This window comes from Ochotona curzoniae, unplaced genomic scaffold (genome assembly GCF_017591425.1).
Source record: "Ochotona curzoniae isolate NIBS_2020 unplaced genomic scaffold, NIBS_Ocur_1.0 scaffold_3208, whole genome shotgun sequence".
In the NCBI taxonomy this organism is placed as follows: domain Eukaryota; kingdom Metazoa; phylum Chordata; class Mammalia; order Lagomorpha; family Ochotonidae; genus Ochotona; species Ochotona curzoniae.
In genome coordinates this window covers 55864067-55888141 of record NW_024467106.1, presented here as the reverse complement: position 1 = coordinate 55888141, position 24075 = coordinate 55864067, and the positions used below count along the sequence as shown (strand labels likewise).

At 41.9% G+C, this 24075-nt stretch overlaps 1 protein-coding gene across 2 annotated transcripts; it reads left to right on the top strand.

The window, feature by feature from the left end:
* The first annotated feature begins 190 nt into the window (after positions 1-190).
* On the top strand, positions 191-20552 carry RMI1 (RecQ mediated genome instability 1). Of its 2 annotated transcripts, none has more exons than XM_040963805.1 (4): positions 191-259; positions 7357-7416; positions 14959-15044; positions 18305-20552. In XM_040963805.1, exon 4 carries the CDS (start codon positions 18339-18341, stop codon positions 20196-20198), a length of 1860 nt encoding a protein of 619 aa, XP_040819739.1. In that variant the 5' UTR covers positions 191-259; positions 7357-7416; positions 14959-15044; positions 18305-18338; the 3' UTR covers positions 20199-20552. The 2 variants fall into 2 exon arrangements, with proteins under 2 accessions (XP_040819739.1, XP_040819738.1); XM_040963804.1 differs by lacking the exon at positions 191-259 and adding an exon at positions 1892-2483.
* Positions 20553-24075: the final 3523 nt, after the last annotated feature.

Below are 24075 nucleotides of genomic sequence, written 5' to 3'. Positions count from 1 at the left end.
GCAGAGCAGGGGAAGGCAGGCGGGGGAACCTCTCGCGAGAACTGGAGGCGGCCGCGTGCACGCGCGCAGGGAGAGGGCGGCCCGGCGGCGGTTTCGAGGCCCGGAGGAGTCCTTGGGATCGGGGGGAGGGGCGCGAGCGCGCGAGTGCGCGGGAAATCGGGCGGGAAGAGGCGGAAGGAGGCTTAGGGCGAGCTGTGGCTCTCTCAGTCGCGGGCCCCGGGAACCGCTGTTGCACGAGAGGGGAAGGCGGGACGCCCAGGTCGGTGCTCGGCCCAGACGGAGGCCCTGGTTTCCACAGCCCCACGCTGGCCGGCTCCCGCCCGGCTGGGTTCGGCGGGGAGCGCACCCCGCTCGTGCCCGCGCCTCGGGCGTCGGCTGTGTAACGGTCCGGGGTGCCCGGCAGGCGTGACTGGGCCTCGGGGCGCTCCACTGACGGATCTCGGGGTTCGCGCTCCCTTCGGGCGGGATCCCGGGGTACTCGCGGGCGAGCCTGAGTGCTTCTCCCCCTTGCTTTTGGTCTTGAGCCAAGAGAACACTTCATTCTTTCCCTTATTATTACTTTGAACAACAACCGTTAACGTGATGATTGGTAGTGTTGTCGTTGTAATTATCATTTCAGGAAGTAACTATTGCGTTGGATGCAAACAGCAGTAAATGTTGTATCTGATGCAAATGCCAGAAACATGTTGTAGGCATCGAGGTTCGCTGTGCTCCATTTGAGCGCCCACCCGTGTCAGGAGACGGTGTCGGAAACAGACAAAACCTCTCCCCCGTTTCTGTTCCCTTCGCCCTCCGTTTACTCTCGCTTTGTGTTGGGTTTCGGATTTCTTAGGCCTCCGTACCAGGGTTTGAGGACTTGCTCAGGCCCCTAAAGTCACTTTGAATTGCTGTCAGACCTGAGAAATGGCCGTCCTCAGGGGCGCCTGTTTTGCGCCCTCCCCAGTCTTCCTTCCTCCCGCAATGTCAAAGTTGTTAACGCAGAAAGGTGGTAACTTCTCATGTGTGGGGCGCCAAGCGCAGAGAACTTAGGTGGTTTTGGTTGGGGATGGGATTGTGCTGATTCATTCTTGTAACTTAACTCTCTTCTCGAACACTTCACAAATAGAATATCCCAGCATCGTGATTGCATCCGTCCATCCATGCTCCTTTCCTTGCCTGATTGGGAAGAAAACCCGATTGTTTCTAGGCTAAAGAGAACTTTACAAAGCAGCAGCGTTTGATTCTTGGGAGGGGAGTTAATGTGCACTACGGTGCGGATCTTCTAGAAGTTCCCTGCAAATGATAATGTAGCTTTTTCGTATCACCTCACTGTGAAGTCTGCATACATCTTGTGAAATTTAACTCGCATTTTTAGCTTGAAGGTACAAAAAAACCCAGATTTTTTATTAAACGTGCAATAAGAGTGCATGTAGGGACTAGGGGTACTTGGATTAAAGAGATTTCCTGTGCTAGTCTGTCATCAAAAACATTTCACTGATGCTAATATGCACGTAAGAGGGGCTGTAATCAGAACTGCCTTTCAAGGGAATGTTTCAATTTCGGCCATCCTTTTCTGTCTTGGTGGTCAGACGCGAGTGGAATCCACAGCACTGCGTCCGGTGTCGGAGCAACGGCGCCCAGTTGGCGCTGTGTAACCAGACCCTGTTGGATGCATGCTGTTAATCAGCTTCCAGGTACCATGGGTTGCAACCGGTTGTCCTCTCCAGGCCTTACCCTGTTTGCTTCCTTCCTTGCCTCTGTTGATTTTTAGGTTTCTTTAAATAACAGGGAAGTCTGTCTTCCTCCATTCTTTCACTATTTAAAAGTAAAAGTTCCCTAGCCATATGAGGATACTTCAGAAAGTTCTAGAGAAATGGAACTAAAAGATAAGTTTATTTTGGTGCAAAAAAAATTTTTTTTGCATGTATTTTTTACAGTATACACTGTCCATAAACTTTCAAAGGACTTTTTGGAATATGTATATGTTCATTCAGATCTTGCCAACTTGATTGGCATATTTAGTGGCTCTTGTCTAGTTAGTTGGCATAAATGATGGTACAGTGTAGTGGTCGTTTTGGACTTTCACCTAGAACTAGTATCAGCAGTAGACTTTACTTTCAATAGGCTAATATAATTGAGACTGTGCATTGAACTATTATTTTTAAGTACCATTTCCTACCATATTTTGCCACTATGTACCAAGCCTGTGCTGGCTATATAAAGTTTTATTACAAGCTGCGGTGTGCATTGTGGTTGTCTTTGTTTTACGGATGAGGGAATTCAGACTGAGCAAAGCCACGGTCTCAAGGTCACATAACAGAATCCCGTTTCGGGCTCCTAAACCAATTCTCCTTTTTCTTACATTATGTTCTAAAGGCTCACCAGGCAGCTCACGGATTATGTGTTTAACTTTTTGCTACCTAATGTGCAGAGGATCTTGTCTAAATTCTGGAACTACCTTGGACTCTCTGCAGTGGATAAAAACACAGATTGTTGTTTCTCAGGTAAAGAAAATGGAAGCATGGAATTAAATATTTGTTAGTACTGTTAAATCTTAGTTGTTGGTTGAATGCTGCATAAAATGTCCTGAAGAATGGTAGTATCATCTCTTTCTAGTAAAAAAAAAAAAAAAGAAAATGCAATATGAGAGACTGATTGAAAATTAACCCATAAATCAAATCTGCCTAAGAGTTAGTGGCCAGTGATGGAATTTTCCTATTTGGTTTAGTTCTTGCAAGTCAAGATCTAGAATTGGATTTGTGTGGTCAGCCAAGTTTATCATGCATGAAATGCTAATTGATTTTTATAAATAATCTTTCCTAATTTTAAAATTAGTGACAATTGTGCTGTAACCCTTTAACTGGCCCTTTCCCAAGAACATATGAATGTATTTTCATGTCACTAAATTGTTCGTAGTAATATTTCTTTAAAAGGTCCATAGCCTACCATTTCATGAATACAATGTAATCTGTATGATTCTTTTTCTAATTTTGAAAACTTGTTCTGCAGTTCAGTAGCACGGTGATAAACATTCTTGTACACACATCTTTGTCCTCACTTGTTCTCTCTTCCTTAGCACTAGTTCTGAAAAGCAGACGTAGGTTGTGTTGTAGGAGCATGTCTTAGTGTACAGTTCCCACAGCTCCTTTCTGTGTTTGGCTGCTGTTAGCAGCGGTGTGCTAGAGGCTGAGGGGCTGTTCTTTGTGCATTAGCGAGTGGTAAGCCATGCTGCCCTGGCTGACCTTTCCCTCAGAGCGGCTGCTACCTGCTGTGGCTATGGTGACGATGGAAGCCTTACGAATTCTAAAAGACTACAGATCTTAGATAATACCTTTTCCATTTAATTTAGGATTTTAATAAGCTTTATAACCAAATGGGAAAAAATCATATTACATGATTTTTTTTTATTGGCAATCATGATTTGTACTTACAGGCTATATCTGTGTTCCAATCCATCGTGCTCTCCATTTTACTCTACTGTTAAGAATTTTGTGTAACGTGCATTTAACAACGCCCTCCCCAGAGTTCTCGGCCTTTTGTTAAAAATATTTGAGGACGGTAATAGCTGAATTCTTACACAATATTAAGTGTCCCTCGTATTTGCTTGTGGTTTACAAATGTCTCAGCTAATCTTTTGGGGTTTTAGTCATGGGAGGTTTTGTTTTTTTTTTTTTGCTTTGATACGGTAACATTACTATTAAATTATAGTGTGTCAGAAGACGCTAAGATTCAAACCCTGGAGGGGTAGTACTTGCAGAGAATTGTTCATTAGAACTGGCACACCCCGATGGATTCATCTGCTGTGGTTCGCTGAGCAGTGTTTTTTAGAATTTGCCCAGCTATCAGCCGAAACGAGTTTTTGTCACTTGCCTTGTTAAGTAGCACATATAAGGAAGACCTGTTTGGAAGAAACAAAAATAAACTTAAAAATCATCTAATCTGTTAACCTTAAAATACAGTTTTTAGAAAAATTTGGTTATTATTGAAAAGGCAGAGAGAGGGAGAAGAGATCTGTCCCCCGATTCCTCTCAAATGTTGCAACAGCCGGACTGGGCAGAGCTGCCGCCAGGAGCCAGAACTCCTTCTGGGACTCGAGTACCTGAACCGTCACCTGCTCCCTCGAAGTGTGGCCATTAGCAGGAAGCTGGATCAGGGGCAGAGGTGGGACTTGAAGCCAGGCACCCCAGCAGGGATGAGGGCATCCCACATTGCAGCTACCTGCTATGCCACTGTGCCTGCCCCCACTCATCAGTTTTTAATACTTACGACATGTAATTATTTTGTTTTTTTCCACTAAAATGTGGAATTATAGCAAAAGGAAAAGCTGTAAATAGGCAAACACTGTTGGGAAGTATAACTTCATGGAGGAGGTGATGTTCTTTTTGGACTTTGTAAATGAATTTATACTGTACTCGGTAAGCGTGTTATTTATACGAGAGCAGTCTGCTACTTTTTATAGAATTCATTTATTTGAAAGGTGGAATTACAAAGGGAGAGATAGAAATGTGGAAACAGAAGTCTTCCATATGTTGCCGCTAGGTGTGGATAGGGCTGGAGCTGAGAGTTGGGACTCCATCCGGGTCTCCCAGGTGAATGCAGAGCCCTGCGCACTGGGGCCATCCTCTGCTGATTTCCTGGGTGTACTGACATGCAGCTGGATTGGAAGTGGAGCAGCCAGGACTCCACCTTGTTGCTCATTTGGGATGAGCATCCAGCTTCCTGCTTGTGGCCTTAAATAAGAGTTTTAACAAGTGAGTTATTTTGAATAAGGATCCAAATAAAATCCACATACTGGAAGGGTTAAAATTTTACCTGAGAGGCACAGAGAAAAAAAGAGTAGAGTGCCTGTCTGCTGATTCACTGCCCAAATATCCATGAACAGTTGGGATTCAGCTATGGCAAGCTGGGAGCCAGGAGCTTGAATGTAAGTCTTTCACTTGGGTAGCAAGAACCCCAGTTACTTGCTGTCAGTATCACTTCCCAGGGTCTGCACTGGTGAGGAGCTGGAGTCAGGAATTGGATGAAGGAATTAAACTCCCTGGATACTGCAGTACAAGTCCTAGGTATCTAGTCCAAGCATTCTGCTCTCTAGTCTGTTTATTTTATTTTAAGATTTATTTATTACGAAGAAAAGGAAAGATAGATAATTCATCTGCTAATTTATTCCGCAAGTGGCCACTAAATCATGGGTTGGGCCAGCTGAAGCCAGGAGTTTTATCCATGTCTCCCATGTAGGTGACAGAGGCCCTAGCACTTGGCTTGTGTCTTGGCTTCTCATGCCTTTAGCTGGGAGCTGGATTGGAAGTGGAGCAGATAAGAGTCGAACTGGTGCCTCAATGGGAAGCCATTCTCCAAAGCAGCTTAGCCAACTAAATCATAATGTTGATTCCAATCTTCGTGTTAATAGTAGTGTTTTAGAATGGCTATTTATGTAAATGAGTTTTATATACTGTAAGGACTGGCTGTACTTTTTCATTGTGCTTAACTCAACAGGGTATAGAAAAAAGTTGGACCCAGTGTGGTAGCCTAGTGGCTGAATTCCTTGCCTTGTACGTGCTGGGTCGCATATGGGTGCTGGTTCTAATCCCGGCAGCTCCACTTCCCATCCAGCTTCCTGCTTGTGGTTTGGGAAAGCAGTTGAGGATGGCCCAAAGCCTTGAGACCCTATACCCATGTGGGAGACCTGGAGGAGTCTCTGGACTCTGATCTTCGGATGGGTGCAGTTCCGGCCACTGCAGCTGCTTGGGGAGTGAATCAATGGGCAGCTGATCTTCCTTTGTCTCTCCTCTTTGTATATCTGACTTTCCAAAAAAAAAAAAAAGTTATAGGAATGGTGACTAGCAGAGTTTAGGTTCTGGTTTTGGGTCTGAGTTTTTTTTCCCTCTTAAAGATTTACTTATTTATTAGGCCTGGCACGGTGGCCTAGTGACTAAGGTCCTAACCTTGAACATGCTCGGGATCCCATATGGGCGCCGGTTCTGATCCCAGCTGCCCTGATTCCCATCCAGCTCCCTGCTTGTGGCCTGGGAAAGCAGTGGAGGACGGCCCAAAGCCTTGGGACCCTGCACCTGCATGGGAGACCCGGAGGAAGCTCCTGGCTTTGGATCGGCGCCACACTGGCCGTTGCTTTGCCTGGGGAATGAACCGTTGGACAGAAGATCTTCCTCTCTGTCTCTCCACCTCTCTGTGTATCTGACTTTCCAATAAAAATAAATCTTTAAAAAAAAAAAAAAAGATTTACTTACTTATTCATTTGAAAGACGGCAATAAAGAGACAGAGATTGATCGGCAGGTTTACTTCCCAAATGGCCGCACTGGCTGCACTAGCCAGGGGTAGAGCTGGTTGAAGCCAGGAACCAAGAGCTCCGTCTTGGTCCCCACATGGGTATCGGGGGCCCATCCAGGCACTGGGGTGTCATTGGCTGCCTTCCCGGGGCACTGGGAGGAAACTGGCTCAGTGTGTCAGACTGACACTCTGGGGTGGGATTCTGCTTGAGTGCTGGCTTCTCTCGTTGCGCCGCAGTGTTGGTCTCTGGTGTGGTCCTTAATCCTCATGCCTCAGTGTGTGAATCTGTCATGTGGGTACTAGCATTCTTTCTATCACAAGTTACTATGTTGAGGTTTAGATAATATTAAGTGTTTTTTTTTTAAGTCTGTATTATAAGTAAGAAGTTTTAATTTCTTTTCCACAAACCATTATCTTTCATGTTCTGTTTCTATATCCATTCCTGATGTGATACAGGAAGGATTAAGATTTCTAAATTTCTATGTGTTCATTGGATTTTTTTTTCCCCAAACCTGGCCTTTTCAACTCCCAACCTGCTACTCTTGCTTACTCCTAATAATCTCAACAGCATTAACTCCTTGTGTTTAACAGGTTTAGGTAGAAAATATATGTTATTTGGTTGCATAGAACGATAAATTTGGCACAGGTACTGTATTCAGAGAGATTTATAGTACAGAAGAATCTGCAAGCAACTTAACTGTAATTGTGCATTTGTGCCTGATAAATAATTATACTTCATTTACTGAAGCAGTTATAACTCTGCTGAAGGCGCTTTGTCTTGATTGCCATCACATTACCACAATGCCTTTGAAAATGGTCTAGGGTCTGCCTGTTCATGGAGGCAGTGGGTACGGTACCTTATTGAATCAATGTAGCTGAGCGGAATGTGTCAAGCTTAAGCTTTGAGGAAGAAGAAAATGACAACAGATACACTGAAACAGCATTTTGGAATTATAGGTTACACAAATATGGTATCATAATAACAGTATTGTATATAAGTTGCCACTGTGTAATACCTTCGTGGAATTGTGACTGGCAATTTTAATATTTTAATATTTTATTAATTTCATCTTGGTATTATTTTGTTTTAGGTTGCTTATGAAGCATATAATCGGATCTGGGTAATTCAGAATGAGAGCATCTTATGACAGGTGAGTTTAACTTGTTTACATTTGTTATTATTGCTAACATATTTAAACATTTAGGCCATCTTATTTATTATCTCTGATTATAACACTTTTCCAATCATTTTGAGCCTTATGTTTTTCTTTTAGTGTTTATCCTTTTTTATTAGAGCATAATTTAGTTCTATGGATTTTTGACAATGGCATTATGGCTATGCCATTTTGTATACCCACCAACAGCATGATGAGAATTCCAGTACTTGTATGGTAAGTTTTTATTTATTTGAAAGAGTTACTGAGAGAAAGAGACAGTGAGGGATCTTCAGTCTGCTGGTTTTCTTTGTAAATTGCCACAATGGCGAGGGCTGGGTCAGGCTGAAGCCAGGAGCCAGGAGCTCCTCCCATTCTGAGTGGGTAGGAGGAGCTCTGGCATGGGACCATCCACTGCTTTCCCACGTCTGTTAACTGGGAGCTGCATCAGAAATGGAGCATCCAGGATTCCAATGGGTATGCGTAGGAGATGCTGGCATCACTCACTGTGCCACAGCACTGTCCCCAGTTTTTTTATTTGAGCTATTCTAAATGCTGTGTTCTGTTTCTCAAATGTCTAATAATATCAAGCATCTTTGCATGTGTAAGACATCTGTATCTTTTTTGGTGAAGCATCTATTCAAATCTTTTGGTCATTTCATGGTTTTAGGTTTATTTTTTAAAAAGCAGAGCATCAGAGGGAGAGAGAGAAAGACCTTCTAGTCACTGCTTCACTCCCTGGATGGCTGCAATGGCCAGATCTGGGCCACACAGAAGCTAGGATATCCAGCCTGGGTTCCCCCATGGGTGCTGGGGCCCACATAACTGGGCCGTCTTCTGCCACTTTCACAGACGCATTAGCAGGATGCCTGACTGGAAGTAGAGCAGCTGGGTCTTTTTTTTTTTTTTAATATTTATTTTTATTGGGAAAGTAGATTTATAGAGGAAAGGAGAGACAGACAGGGAAAGGTCTTTGTTCCCCAAATAGCTGAAATTGTCAGAGCCGAACAGATCCAAAGCCAGAAGCCAGGAGATTTTTCTGGGTCTCCCACATAAGTACAGGGTCCCAAGGACTTGAACCATCCTCTGTTGCTTTCCCAGTCCATAAGCAGGTAACTGGGTCAAAGTGGAGCAGCTGGGATGTGAACTGCCATCCATGTGGGATGCCAGTACTTAAAATGTGGAGGATTAGCCAGTTGAGCCATGGCACCAGCCCCAGCAGCTGGGCTGCCAGCATCACAGTCAGTGGCACTGCACAACAGTGTTGCCCCCAGACATGGATATCGTAACTACAGGCTAAACACTTGGCCTCGGTTTTGCTTTTTGATATTGGCCATTCTTACCGATTTGAAGTAATACCTCATTGTGGTTCTAAAATATTTGCTTGAAAGGCAGAGTAAGAGAGCACATGTGTGAGCGCTGAAGCTAGAGCTGTGTGCTGGTTCACTGCCCAAAGGCCTGCAACAGTCAAGGCGGGCCAGGCCAAGAAACTTACTTGGTGAACAGCAGTTGTAAGGACCTAATTAGTGGAGCCTTCACCTGCTGCTGTCAGCGCGTGCTGCAGTGCTACAGTGGAGCCAAGATGCAGCCTCAGGCACCAAATGCCCACCCCCTCAGTGTGTATATGTGTATATGTGTGTTTTTTAAAGATAATTATTTTATTTTATTGGAAAGTCAGATATATAGTGAAGAGGAAAGACAGAAAGGATGATCTTCCGTCCGCTGTTTCACTCCCTAAGCGGCTGCAATGTTGGAGCTGAGCCGATTCAAAGCCAGAAGTCAAGAGCTCTTCTGGGTCTTCCATGTGGGTGCAGGTTCCCAAAGCTTTGGGCCGTCCTCGACTGCTTTCCCAGGCCACAAGCAGGGAGCTGGATGGAAAGTGAGGCTGCCGGGATTAGAACCAGTGCCCGTATGGGATCCTAGCATATGCAAGGCAAGGACTTTAGCCACTAGGCTACTACACCTGGCCCGGTTTATGTGTTTTTTGTTTGTTTGAAAGACAAAGAGAGAGAGAGAGAGACGTACCGACTGAGGTCTATTATCCTTTAATAGCTGGAACTGAAGCCAGGAACTCAGTCTGAGGCTCTGATGTGCATGGCAGGTACCTGGTTACTAGGATTATCACTTGCTGCCTCCCAGAATGTAAATTAGCTGTTGCTACTGCCTTTCTCTCTCTCTCTCTCTCTCTCTCTCTCTCTCTCTCTCTCTTAAGATTGTTGAAAGGCAGAGTTACACAAGGGAAGGAGAGGTAGAAAGATCGATCTCTCGTCTGCTGATTCACTCTGCAAAAATGGCCAGGACCGGGTCAGGCCAAAGCCAGGATCCTTGAACTCCTTCCAGGTCTCCCTCATGCTAAGATTCAACCACTGCTTCTCAGGAGCCCCTAGCTGGGAGCTGATCAGAGTGGAGCAACTTGGACTTGAGCCAATGTTGCCGGGATAGAAGGCAGTTCCAGAGAGGGAGAAACAAAGTGAGAGCTTTTCATCCAGCAGAGCAGCCAAGACTCAAATCATGCATATGCCTGGTGTCACAGGCAGTGGTTGAACCTACTGTGCCACATGCCAGCCCTGTTTAGTTATTTATTTTTATAAATGTTTTATAATCATGAGAAAAAAGGCTAAAGATTGATTTTTTTGTTTAGAAGGCAGAGTTACAGAGAAACAGAAGGATCTTCCATCCTCTGGTTTGTGCTTAAATGGCCAGAATAGCAAGGGCTGAGCCTGGGTGAAACCAGGAACCAGGAGCTTCTTCCCCTCTCCCATGTGGGTGCAGTGGCCTAAGGACTTGGGCCATCTTCCGCTGCTTTCCCAGGAGCATTAGCAAGGGGCAGCATCGGAAGTAGAGTATTTGGGATCCAAACCAGCATCAGTATAGGATACCAGCACTGCAGGTTAAGTCACTGCAAAGTCACTGCAATCCAGAGCTGGCTCCTAATTTGTTATTTTTAATTGACACATAATACATGTATGTATTTATGAGTTTGACATGTGAAAACTATTAGTGATCAAATCTGGATAATTTACATTTTAATTTTCTCAAATATTTATTATTTCTGTAACATATATGCCTTTGAAGTCATCTTTTCTTAAAATTCATTTTTTTATTTGAAAGACAGTTCAAGTGAGAGGAGGAAGGAGAGAGAGATCTTTTTTTTATTTATTTTTTTTTATTAAAGATTTATTTTTATTATTTTCTTATTGGAAAGGCGGATATACAGAGAAGAGAGACAGAGAGGAAGATCTTCCGTCCGATGATTCACTCCCCAAGTGAGCGCAATGGGCCGATACTATGCCGATCCGAAGCCAGGAGCCTCTTCCGGGTCTCCCACGCGCGGGTGCAGGTTCCCAAAGCTTTGGGCTGTCCTCAACTGCCCTCCCGGGCCACAGGCAGGGAGCTGGAAGGGAAGCGGGGCTGCCGGGATTAGAACCGGCGCCCATGTGGGATCCCGGGTGTGCAAGGCGAGGACCTTTAACCACTTGCGCCACCGCGCTGGGCCCGAGAGAGATCTTTTTAAGATTTTTTTTTTCTTTTTTTTAATTATTATTTCATTTTATGACACAGTTCCATAGGCTCTGGGATTCCCCCCTAACTTCTCCCCAAGCCCCTCCCCATATTGCTTTTCTTGATATTATTACAGTAGTACAGTTCATAACCAGTCATAATTCCATCACTGCAGGCATCACTTCTGTTGCTTTCTCAGGCCATCAGTAGGAAGCTCGATCAGAGGTGGAACATGCAGGACTTGAACTAGTGTCTGTGTGAAATGCTGGTACTTCAGGCAGGAACTTAGCCTGCTACACCATGGCACTGGCTCTCTATTTTAATTTTTTTGAGGGAACCTCTGTATTGCTTTCTTTAATGGCTGTACTAATTTATGTGCACCCACCCCCAGTAGTGCACAAGGGTTATCATTTCTCCACATCCTCTCCAATATTTGTTAGCTTCTTTCTTTGCTGTTTTTTAAAATATTTACCATTGTAATAGGTGCAAAGTAGTATATCATTGTTGCTCTGATTTATATTATTCTCATCACCAGTTATATTGCGTATCCTTTCATGTTTGTTGGCTATTTGTTTACTTTTGGAGAAATGTCTACTAGTGTTCTTTGCCAGCATTTCAATTGGTTTATTTGCATTTTTGTTACCTTTGTGTGTGTATATGTATTTATGTTTTTGTATATTAGCTCAGCACTCCATATTTAGCTTGCAAATGTTTTCTCACTCTGTTAATTGTGTACTTTTTTACTTTTTAAAATCTCATTTATCTAATTTTGCTTTCACCTATACTTTCGGCATCATGCCTAAGAAATCATTCCCCATGTCATGATTATTTTTGTCCATTTCATTATGGTTTTAGATGTTATTTTCAGCTCTTTAATCCATTTTAATATTATGTGATTTAAGATGAGGTCCATCTTCAGTCTTTTGCATGTAAATAGAAACATCTTTATAACTAACTAGCTTAGTAAGGCCCATGTTGTGGCATGGTGACTTCAGCCGTTGTCTGGGATGCCAGCATCCCTTGGGAGTGATGATTCTAGTTTTGGCTTCTCTGGAAGATCTGCATTTCTTCCTCTTTCTGTAATTGCCTTTCAAATGAATACATAAATCTTTAAAAATTTTTTAAGATCTGTGTTTTAAATTTGAACAACAGAGTGACAGAGATAGAGAGAAGGGGACAGATAGAGAGATCTAGCACCTACTGGCTCATTCCCCAAATGGCTGTAGAGCCAGGAGCCTGGAACTCCATCCAGGTCTCCTTTGCATGTAGCAAGAGCCTGGGGACTACAGCCATTGCCTGCTGTCTCCCAGGGTGTATATTAGCAGAAAGCTGGGTTGGAAGTAGAGGCAGGACTCGAACCTAGGTACTCTGATGCATGCATGCTGGGCGTCAGTTTAACTACTGTACCATAATGCCCACCCTCCTACTTTCAATTCTGTTTTCTGTGAACTTGTTGAAGTACCCTGTGTGTATTATATGTGTTACATAGGCTGGGAGTAGCTCTGTTTTCTCCCTAAGGTACAGGCTGCTTTTAAGGGAAACAGTTTGGCAGTTTGGACAAGGAGTCTGCTTCCAGTCTTCTGCCCAATGTGTGGCTTACTAGACTCTTTAGCTTTTACAATGTTGACCACATTGTTTTTAATCTGTTTTCTTTTCTTGCAGGTTGCATGACTTTACTGCTCAATTAAAGTTTTTGTAGTTTGTTCTAGATCTTTATAGATGTTCTTTGTGGATATATATGTAAATAAGAATGCTTATTTTTCATAATTTGTATAGAAAAATTAGTGTATGATAAACCTTGTTCTATGTTTTGCTTTTCTTCCTTGCCAATAAAATAAAAAAAAATTCCATTTAATAAATCAGGGAGCTTATGTGTAAGAATTGTTTGTTAAAGAGACATACTTTTGAATTCACTCTACGTAGTTTATTTTCTTTACAACAGGCAGGGACCTTTCCTATACTGAAATTTTTGCATTGTTTCTCGTATGTAATAAAAATATTCTTGTTATCTTCAATACAAAAACTGACCATTCTGTAATCATAATGACTTTAATTGTCCTGTGTTTAAATTTTAATAATTCTTTGAATTAAAGTAATGTCCATTGATTTTTTTCTTTTAAAGATTTATTTTTATTGAAAGGCATGTTCACAGAGAGGGAGAGACAGGAAGATTTAAGGTCTATTGCTTCACTGTCCAAGTGGCCACAATGGCTTTAACTGAGTTGATCCAAAGCCAGGAGCCTTTTCCAGTTCTCCCATGCGGGTGCAGGGTCCCAAGGCTTTGGGCCATCCTCCACTGCTCTCCCAGATCACAAGCAGGGAGCTGGATGGGAAGTGGAGCTGCCAGGGCATGAACCTGTGCCCACATGGGATCCTGGCTCATGCAAGGTGAGGATTCAGCCCCTAGGCCACCACGCTGGGCCCATCCATTGATTTTTGGGACCTGTGTGTGTCCTTGTCCTCTTTGTTGGACTATTTAGATAATTCTAATGGTAACAGGCACTTACACTACATTTGCCATGTACCATTGTTAATATATAGAAGCAAGGTAGAGGAAAAGTTCAGAGGCTGGTAGGAGTTCTTGTTTCTAAGAAATATGAAAGAATATTTCGTTTACAGCTTCTCTCAGTCATATGCTATATATTTTTCTTTTTGGGGTGCAATATGAAATAGTTTTGTTGCTACAACAGTAACTTAAGGTAAGCATTTTCAGGGTTTAAGCTCCCATGACCCCAGATAGGAACATTGTTTCCTTGATTGAGACCTTGCAAAAAAGTGTTTACTAATTTTAAGATCATTTAAGACTATCTGATAGGAGAACATTTGACTTAGAGTAACAGTAGCTATAGTATTTGAGTGATTGCTTTTTTGCCAGGAATTCTAATAGGTACTGTAAGCCAGATAATACTTCACTTACTGAGTTCTTATGTACAAGCTGCTGCTTTTTTCTACACTAATATTATAAGAAGCATATGGGGGAAATGCTGTTCTCATTTTACAGATGATAGAAGTAGGGTACCTTAAAGTTGAGTAACTGGTTGGTAGCATTTTTAAGTGAAATCTAATTTGGCATTGGAATTGTGTATCTCTATGCTAGCTATGTCCATACTATGTTAAATTTTCAGAATAACCTAATAAGTATGAGGCTGGTTCAGAAAGTTTGTGGAGGGTCCAATGCTGGGTGTAGTGGGTAAAACTGCTGCCTGCATCCCATATGGCACTGGTTCAAGTTCTAGCTGCTCTACTTCTGATCCTACTCCCTGCTGATGTGCCTGGGAAGGCTGTGGAGGATGGCCCAAGTATACTTGGCCCCCTGCGCCGATTTGGGAAAACCAACAGGAGCTCCTGCCTCCTGACTTCAACTTTTAAAAAAATGTTTGTAGAAAATCAAAATAAAAGATAAGTTGATTTTGGTACCAAAAAATGTTGGATTTGTATATATAAGGAATCTTGAAAAACTTCATGTGTATTTTGAAAGAACTTCTGGGCTGGGGTTGTGGCACAGAGGGTGAAGCTGCGGTCTATGAAACTGGCCTACCAGTACAGATGCTGGTTTGAGTTCTGGCTCTCTGCTAATGACTTGGGAAAAGCAGTGGAGGATGATCCAAGTACTTGGACTCCTGCCACCTACGTGGGAGATGTGGAAGAAGCTCCTGGCCTTGGCCTGGCCCAGCCCTGGCTGTTGTGGCCGTCTGCAAAGTGAACTAGTGAATGGAAGTCTTTCTCTTTGAGTAACTTTCAAATAAATAACAGTCTTTAAAAAAAGAGAGAGAAGAAAAAACTGCATGGATTTCAAACATTGTTTTGTACCAAAATGTGACTTTTAGTTACCTTTGGATATAGATATTGAAACAGACTTAGCAGGTATGACTTTCTCATGGTAACTTGTTTATTTTCACCCCAACCTGTTTTTATTCTGTATTTGTTTCCACTGTACTCTGATTGATAACAAAATCTCAGCCAAACGCTTGCACTCAGGAAAGTGGGCCAGTGGTTCCAAAGCATCACCTTAACACCCTGACTGCTTTTGTCTCCCAGGGCTGTCTGAAGCAGTAGAGAATTCAGGTACTCTCCTGAAGGGCCTGTTCCACATTCTGGCGTCAGAGTCCCTGCTGCTATTTCAGGTGGTAAGCCTTCTTAAGAGCATATGAAAAACATTATTAAAATGTATCTCTTCTTTTTTTGTAGAAAGGATATATTTTTGTGCATGTACGATTTATATTTTTGGGCACATATGATAATAAGTATTTTGCCATGCTTCTGATAAGCAAGGAGTAAATATATTTTCCTGTTGAGCAGGCTTTGCCCAAGTTAGTTCAGAGGCTACTTTACTTGCTGTGATTTTTTTTTTCCAAGATCATTGTGGACAATGCAAGAAAGCTGTCCGCTTTATTTATACAGAAGCAGTCACAAGCTCTGGCACAGACCTTTCACGTCATGGTGTTACATCCACTCAACCACAGAGTGTGGCCCCAAGCAGTACAATTACAAGGTTTTCTTTAGGGGCGGTTTGACATAACTTCAAGGGGGGCATAATTTAAAACAGCTTGAGAGGTGAGTGATGAAGGATTGTGCCTTCCTTGCTTATCTCAGCTTGCCAGCCCCCGCCTGCTCTCCTCAGGTCTGGTGTGGGCTATCACAACCAGATCCCCTACCTTGAATTATCTATGGGTTAGTAAGGCTGGGGCCTTGGTTTATGAGGATTGGGGTTGTTAGCATTAGTTGCACATTGGGCTTGTAAGTTCACATTGGGCTTTGTTAACTAAGCAGGTAAAGCAGGGGTTATAATAGCAAAAAGAATTGCAGTTAGCAATGAGCCATGTTTACTCTATTTTGGTTTCAATTATACAATGCACAAGCGGGTGCTTCCAAAGATAATTCTGCAAATTGTTTCACCTTAAGACAGGGAATTATCCATTCTGATGTTGCACCTGGAAATTCCTCAGTAAACAACGCATACACTCCTACTACAATTCTTGTTTTACAACTTATCCATCACTTTTGGGATAAATACATCAGAAGAGAAAAACATAAAGATCTAAGACAAAAAGTTTTAAACATTAAATCCCCCTATAACTGCAGGCTCTACAACCTCATAAACAACCGAATAATAATTAAAAGTATATCTTTATGATGTTAGTAAAATCATCCTTTATTTTCTCTGGTTAAAAATTATGAAAGAGGGCCCGGCGCGGTGGCGCAAGTGGTTAAGGTCCTCACCTAGCACGCCCGCTGGGATCCCATATGGGCGCCGGTTCTAATCCCGGCAGCCCCGCTTCCCTTCCAGCTCCCTGCCTGTGGCCTGGGAAAGCAGTCGAGGACGGCCCAAAGCTTTGGGACCCTGCACCCGCGTGGGAGACCCGGAAGAGGCTCCTGGCTTCAGATCGGCATAGTATCGGCCCGTTGCGCTCACTTGGGGAGTGAATCATCGGATGGAAGATCTTCCTCTCTGTCTCTCCTCTCTGTATATCCGCCTTTCCAATGAAAAAATAATAAAAATAAATCTTTAAAAAAAAAAAAAATTATGAAAGAAGCTAAAACAACCACATTTTCTATGTTCTAAAGAATTGTAAGGATAGGTTAACCTTTAAGGTCACAGTAACTATATATTTTTTGCCATAGCAGGATAACCGTTAGGGTTATAGTAACAAGATGGCCTTTAGGGTCCCAGTAACTATATTTTTGTTTTAGCAATTTCAGCCCATACTCTCATCACTTCCATTAGTTTATAAAATTCTTATCAAGCCATTTCTCAGAAGGCATGCTATATATCTGGGCTAGATTTCAGGGCAATGGGTAGGCAAACAATAAGGTGTCCAGAAACAGCATGGGTTTAATTGTACTCGTGTGTGCAGTTAAAGGCCCACTCACCAAGACATTATGAGTGTCTTATACTTATTTTTATTGGAATGGCAGATCTACAGAGAGTAGGACAGACAAACAGGAAGGTTTTCTATCTGCTGATTCACTCCCTAAGTGGCTCCAATGGCTGGAACAGAGCTGATCTGAACCCGAAGCCGGGAGCTTCAAGCCTCCTCATGGTCTCCCATGCAGGTGCAGAGACCCAAGGCTTTGGGCTGTCCTAGACTGCTTTCCCAGGCCACAAACAGGGAGCTGGATGAGAAGTGGGGCTTCCGGGATTAGAACCAGTGACTGTATGGGATCCCGGCACATGCAAGGCAAGGACCTTAGCCACTAGGCTGTCATGCTGGACCCACTTGCTGTGATTTAATCCTTGGATCACATATTTAAGTGCTTAATGGCCAAAGATAGTAGTATAAGTTGCAATAGAGTTAAATTATAGAGTTACAACTGTGGTGAATGTTCACTAATTTTTATTTTTTAAAAGTTTTCTGTTTCTTGTTTTGGTTTTTGAAAGGTAGAGAGAGAAAATCAGATAAAGATAGATTATCTGCTGATTCAGTTCCCAAGTGTCCATGACAGGAGGTCTAGGCTGGTTGGAAGCCAGGAAGCCAGAACTAACCTGGATCTCTCCGTGTGTGGAAGGGACCCAGACACTTGGGAGCTGTCTATGCAATAGCAGGAAGCTGGAGTGAAGACGATGAACTGAGCCTCAAACCAGGCATTTGCTATGGCATACAGGTGTCCTAAATGGCTCTTAGCAGCTGTACCCAATGCCTAGCCCTCACTGAATCCCAAATGATTTGAATCCAGTTATCATGTTAATGTAGAAATTATTATTGAATGTCTTTTTTTAAAGATTTATTTATTTATTTTTATTGGGAAGGCCAGATATACAGAGGAGGAGAGACAGAGAGGAAGATCTTCTGTCCAATGATTCACTCCGCAAGTGACCGCAATGGCTGGAGCTGAAGCAATCCAAAGCCAGGAGCCAGGAGCCAGGAGCTCTTCCAGGTCTCCCACGCAGGTGCAGGATCCCAAGGCTTTGGGCCGTCCTCCACTGCTTTCCCAGGCCACAAGCAGGGAGCTGGATGGAAAGCGGGGCCGCTGGGATTAGAACCAGTGCCCATATGGGATCCTGGGCATGCAAGGCGATGACCTTAGCCATTACGCTATTGTACCTGGCCCATTGAATATCTTTTTAAGTCTGACATTTCACTTTAAAAATGTTCATGCAAGATAGATGCTAATCCTGACATGTTGTACTGGATTGGCGAAGGTGGGAAATTTCTGTTAGGTAACATAGCTTGTGATTTGACGACCAGCTTTCAAACATGTATTTGAGACCTTCACCTTTTTAAATTATGGTAATTGTTTTTAGCTATGTAGAAAGTAAAAAGTTTTTAGATACTAAAGAAAAAAATCTAAAGGGTGTGGTTACATCTATTTGAAGTTTGTAGAGGGTTACAGAAGTGTACTTAAATATATTGAACATTAAATTTGGTTTTCTGTTTGTTTTCAGGTATAGTGGAAACATATTATTTTATTTGAAAGAAATGAGTGTAACTAGCATTGCGCTGAGAGTTGAAACCTGGCTTTTAGCTACCTGGCATGTTAAAGTACCCCTAATGTGGCTGGAAGCTTGTGTTAGTTGGATCCAAGAAGAAAATAATAATGTTAATTTGAGTCAGGCCCAAATAAATAAGCAAGTGTTTGAACAATGGCTGCTTACTGATCTGAGAGATTTGGAGCATCCTCTTTTACCTACTAGTATTTTAGAAGTCCCAAAAGGAGAACTGAATGGATTTTATGCTCTACAGATCAATTCTTTGGTTGATGTAAGCCAACCTGCATATTCCCAGATACAAAAGCTGAGAGGAAAGAATACAACAAATGATCAAGTTACTGCTGAGACGCAAGTAACCCAAAAGCCTTGGGAAGCGAAACCATCACGAATGTTGATGCTCCAGCTAACTGATGGAATTACACAAATCCAGGGGATGGAATATCAGTCTATTCCAGCTCTTCATAGTAATCTTTCTCCAGGTACAAAAATTTTGATTTATGGAAGCATTTCTTTCCGTCTTGGTGTCCTCTTATTGAAAGCAGAAAATGTGAAGGTGTTAGGCGGTGAAGTCGATGCTCTGTTGGAAGAATATGCCCAAGAAGCTGTCCTTGCAAGACTGATTGGGGAACCTGATCCTGCAGTTTCAGTCCTACCGAGTAATTCTAACCAGAACATCCCCAGGATTACAGATGTTCCGGATCCTGCCTTAGCACCTTCTGATGAGGAGCTCTTGGCAAGTCTTGATGAGAATGAGGAGCTTGCAGAAAATAATGACACCTTGGAAAGAGGTTTCAACATTGGTGGTTCTTCAGATATGATTCCTGCAAGACACTCAAGTTTTGAATCAAAATCAAAAGAGAAACCACCAAATCAGTCTATGTATTTCACTGATGAGGAATTAGATGACTTTTCACTGGAAGAAGCCTTGCTTTTAGAAGAAACTGTGCAGAGAGAACAGATGGAAACTGAAGAGTTGCAGCCATTGGTGTTAAGCAGAAACACAGATACAAGTATACAGAGGGTTTTGCATAAACCTAATGCTACTAATGATTTTTCTTTGATTTGCAAAGATGGAAGCAATAACTGGAGTGAAAAAAATCTGCCTGGACAAATGGCTAATGAAGACAAATCTTTTGGTTGTTCACCTGCTGGAGATCAAAATAGTAATGTTTTTTCTGGACATCGTAATGTGCCCATAGCTCATGATTTTACAGATAAATATAAGAATTCAGAGAGAGATGATAAAATAAAACAAATCATCAGCAGTTCAGATGGATGTTCTTTAACAAATAAAACATTAAACAGGGAGCCAGTTGTCTCTATGCCAAAAAGGAGTCCACACATTTCTAATGAAAATGGTCATCATGGGCAGACTGTTTCTTTAAGATCGTCAGAGAATAACACGGATTTTCCTCTTGCCTTGGATTTGTATACTCCACCCTTCATCTATTTGTCTGTTTTAATGGCCAGCAAACCAAACGAAGTTACAACGGTGAAAGTCAAAGCATTTATTGTAACTTTAACTGGAAATCTCTCCAGTTCTGGTGGCATTTGGAGTATAACTGCAAAGGTTTCTGATGGGACTGCATATCTAGATGTAGACTTTGTAGATGAAATACTTACTAGCCTGATAGGGTTTTCAGTAGCAGAAATGAAACGGTTAAAGAAGGATCCTCTTCAGTACCGTAAGTTCCTGGAAGGTTTGCAGAAATGCCAGAGAGATCTAATAGATTTGTGCTGTCTCATGACTATTTCATACAACCCTTCGTCATCCAAAGCAATGATACTGGCATTAGAAGATGTTAATATGGAACACCTTGAGACCCTAAAGAAGCGATTGGATAAATAACTTACTAATATAGTATTAGGGATCAATTCAAAATAACACGGATAGTGCTCACTTCAACAGCACATGCGCTAAAATTGGAATGATACAGATGACAAGGATACATTTAGAATTTATTCACAATTTTTTGAAGCCTTCTGTTTGTAAAGAGAAATAGCTATTTAATTTTAAAATGTTAAATTATGTTGTATTTTTTTAAAATAAACTTTTATACTAATTGTCAAATGCTGGAATTTAGTGACATAGTTTTAGCAATTTTTCAATCTCCTTTCATGTAAGTTGATGGTTGATTTGATTATTATTCACTGATGAGTCATGGTGAAATTATTTATAAATAAGATGTTTTACTTCTGTGCTGAAAACCACAAGTATTTTTTCATAATCTTATTCTGGGGAGAAAGTTAAAATCCGGTAGATCAGAATATCAGACTTTCAGATGTGAATTTTTTGCTTGTTTTTAATTTGGTGATTATAAATGTTTGGTATGTTTAATTTAAGTCTTGTTAAGTAGTTACTATTTCATTGATTATATTAAATGATTCAAAAAGCCTTATTTTTCAAGGGTAATTTAAGTGGTATCTTGAAAACTTCATTGTTGAGATCCAGAAAATAGTAGTACATTTATTAGAGTAAAATAGGGCATTTGTCCATACCTAAGTATTATCTTTCTAGATACCTGCATAAATTAAACTTCTTAAAGTTTGTTTAAAGTGCTGGCTTTTTAAAGGGAGGTTCTCTGCAGTTCTGCTATGCTACTTAATTAAGATAGTTATTTTTACTTTCTCTTAGAATATTTAATGTATGGAATTTTATAAAATTAAATGCTTAAAAAGTAAGACATTGTGCTTCATTTTAATGAAAGTAAAAAAGCAAAACAAAATATTAGGAGAAAAGGATTAACAATTTCCATTTTTGTTTGGAGGATGATGATGGCTCAAAACAATAAATACAAATATTTCTGATATAGTGGTCACATATATATTATGCGTGCCTAGCTCTTTCACAATGAGACATCTAAATGGGGTGGTATTATCTTTCATTATCTTTTTTTCTAAGTGTTCTTGTTCTGTACTCTTATCTCTGAGTGGTGCCTGAAAACTGAGATGGTGCCTCATTTCCTCTGTGCATATTCAGAACCTAAAAACTAAGCATGGTACTTTTTTTTTTCTCAACTTATTTCAGTGGTTTCTGTTGCTGGTCTCTGGCCAGGATCACTCCATACACTTACTAATTGATGTTTACCATATCTTCCTTTGAACGCCAGAATGATTTTTCTAAAATACTTTTTTCATTTTTCAATATCAGCGGCCTCCTGCGTCCTGACACAGTGACATCTAAGCTCCTCTGATAAGTAAAGCCTGTTGTGTTTTGGCCCCTGATTTCATTTTTGTTTCATCTTGCCCCAAAGTTTTAATCATACCGAGTTATGTGTAGTTCTCCATACATGTGGGGGGAACATATCCTTCACTTTCATATTTGTGCTCTTAGCACTGTGCTGTGATCCCTCTGCCCTTTTCATGCCCTCCAGACTAATATTGTACAGATAATGCTGTGTTTGTGTGGTTGATGTTTCATTTTTGGTAGAATAATTCTTTTGTATAGGGGGCTGTCCCAGTCATTGTAGTGTATTTAACATCCCTGGTCTCTTCTTAACCACATATCGGTAGCAACTCCTAAACAACCAAAAATCCAGACTTTACCAGATATTCCCTGGGTTGGGTGAAGGGAATAGCACCCCTAACTGAGAGCCATTGTTGTGTTGTAATTTAAGCAGCCTGAGGATGTGATTGAGTGGTTCATCTTTGTAAGTCCAGATTTAACGAAAAGCGATCATTTATAAAGCTCAGAAACCTCTGTATACACACCACATCCAGGAACTACCCTCTTCAAAAAAGGACTAGGTTAGAAAAATCTGCCATCTAGTTAAGGGAGAATCAAAAAAACTTGGTCTACATTCTGATTGGGTGGGAACAGATTTTGTTTCCCTTGAGTCTGTATTATTAGTCTTAATTATATGGGGCTAAGCAGGCACTCAAGTTACCTGTATGATAATCTCCAGGTTTTAAACACAAAAAACAACAAACTCAGGATTGGCCAGCATTGATACAGAGGGTAAAGCTGCCACCTACAACACTGGTTCATGACAGGAGTGCTCCACTCCACTTCTGATCCAGCTCCCTGCAAAGAATCAGTGTGAAAATGGCAAAATGCTTGTGCTCCTACAACTAAATGGGAGATCTGGAAGAAGCCATGGTCTCCTGGCTTCATTCTGGATTCTGGCCCAACTCAGTGGATGAAGATAACCCATTGTTTATCTCTTCTCTGATTCTCACTTTTTTTTTTTAAGGTTTATTTATTTTTATTGGAAAGGCGGATATACGGAGAGGAGGAGAAACAGAGATCTTCTGTCTGATGGTTCACTCCCCAAGCGGCTGCAGTCACTGGTGCTGCACCAGTCCAGAGCCAGGAGCTTCCTCCTGGTCTCCCATGTGGATGCGGGTCCCAAGGTCTTGGACCATCCTCGACTGCAATTCCAGGCCACAGGCAGGGAGCTGGATGGGAAGTAGAGGTGCAAGGATTAGAACCAGTGCCATATAGGATCCCGACACATTCAAGGTGAGGACTTTAATTGCTATGCTATTGCGCTGGGCCCAGACTCTAACTTTCAATTAAATAAATGTTTACAAAGAGGTGAACTCAGGACCACCTGGCAGGGGCAAATGCGAACGGAAAAATGGGCATTAGCAGCTTTCTCTTTGGAATGAATTGGCTTCCATAAGAGTTGATGTTCTTTGTACATTCTTAAATATTCTCTGGATTAGCCTCTGCCCTTATCCAACACTGTGAGTAGGTAGGCAAGCATACCCAGTTTTGGAGTTAGTGGGCCCCACAAAAAGCTCTCATATTTACGAACTAAACTAATATGCCTGAGGGATGGAGGAAGACAAGATAAAAACCTTGCAATAGGGAATTTAAAAAAATGTTGAGGGTGGGGTCCATAAGGTAAAGTAGAAAGCCCCCCAGTTCCACCCAGAGATGCAAATCGTTCACCTGGGCAACGTGCTGGGCTGTTGAAAACACCCTGAGAAAATACACTGCTTGGTTGTGGTCCATGATGCGACAGCCTCTGACTGTCCAGCCTGTGGCTCACTTTTAAGCAGGTGGAACAACCAACCAAGGAAAGTCTGCGCTGCAAATACAGCGCTGAAATTGGTCTGTTGCAGCAGTCAGCCCTGCTTGTCCCCCTTGCCAGCTGCTGCTTTGCAGTGTGTTCAGTAGACCCAGGTCCACTCAGCATTTGGGAAATTCTTCGGCTTCCTGTGGTCCCTGCCCCAATTGAGATGAAAATCAGAGAAACAACAAACTCAATTTGGTCTTTAGGGAACAAAAAAATCACGATGGACAGAGTGGACAAAGGGACAGAAAGGAACCAGAAGATAATGTCAGAACAGCTGAAAAGAAGCAAATCGAATCTTAGGGAGAAACATTACTAGGAGCTAAGTCTTAAGAATTTTCTAAAACTTAGGAAAATCATCAAGCGATCTGAATCTCAAAAGTTTTATAAGCCTGAAGTGAAATACATTCATAGAAAGTCTTGCATCTGCCAATGTTGTTACTACTGTTGGAAACAAAGGGTCTGTAGCAGTGAAAGCAAGAAAAATACAATAATTTGACCAAAAATATGACAAGTGACAACCTAGTAGGAAACAGTGGCAATCAAGATAATGGGATGGAAATTCTGAAGTGAATGAAATAACTGCCAACCTAGGGTTCTACAGAAAGCAAAACTGTCTTTAAGAATAGGGGTACAATAGAGGAAATGAAGGAAATTTTACATGCAAAAAGTGAGAGAGCCTGGAGAAGTAGCCTAGGGGTTAAA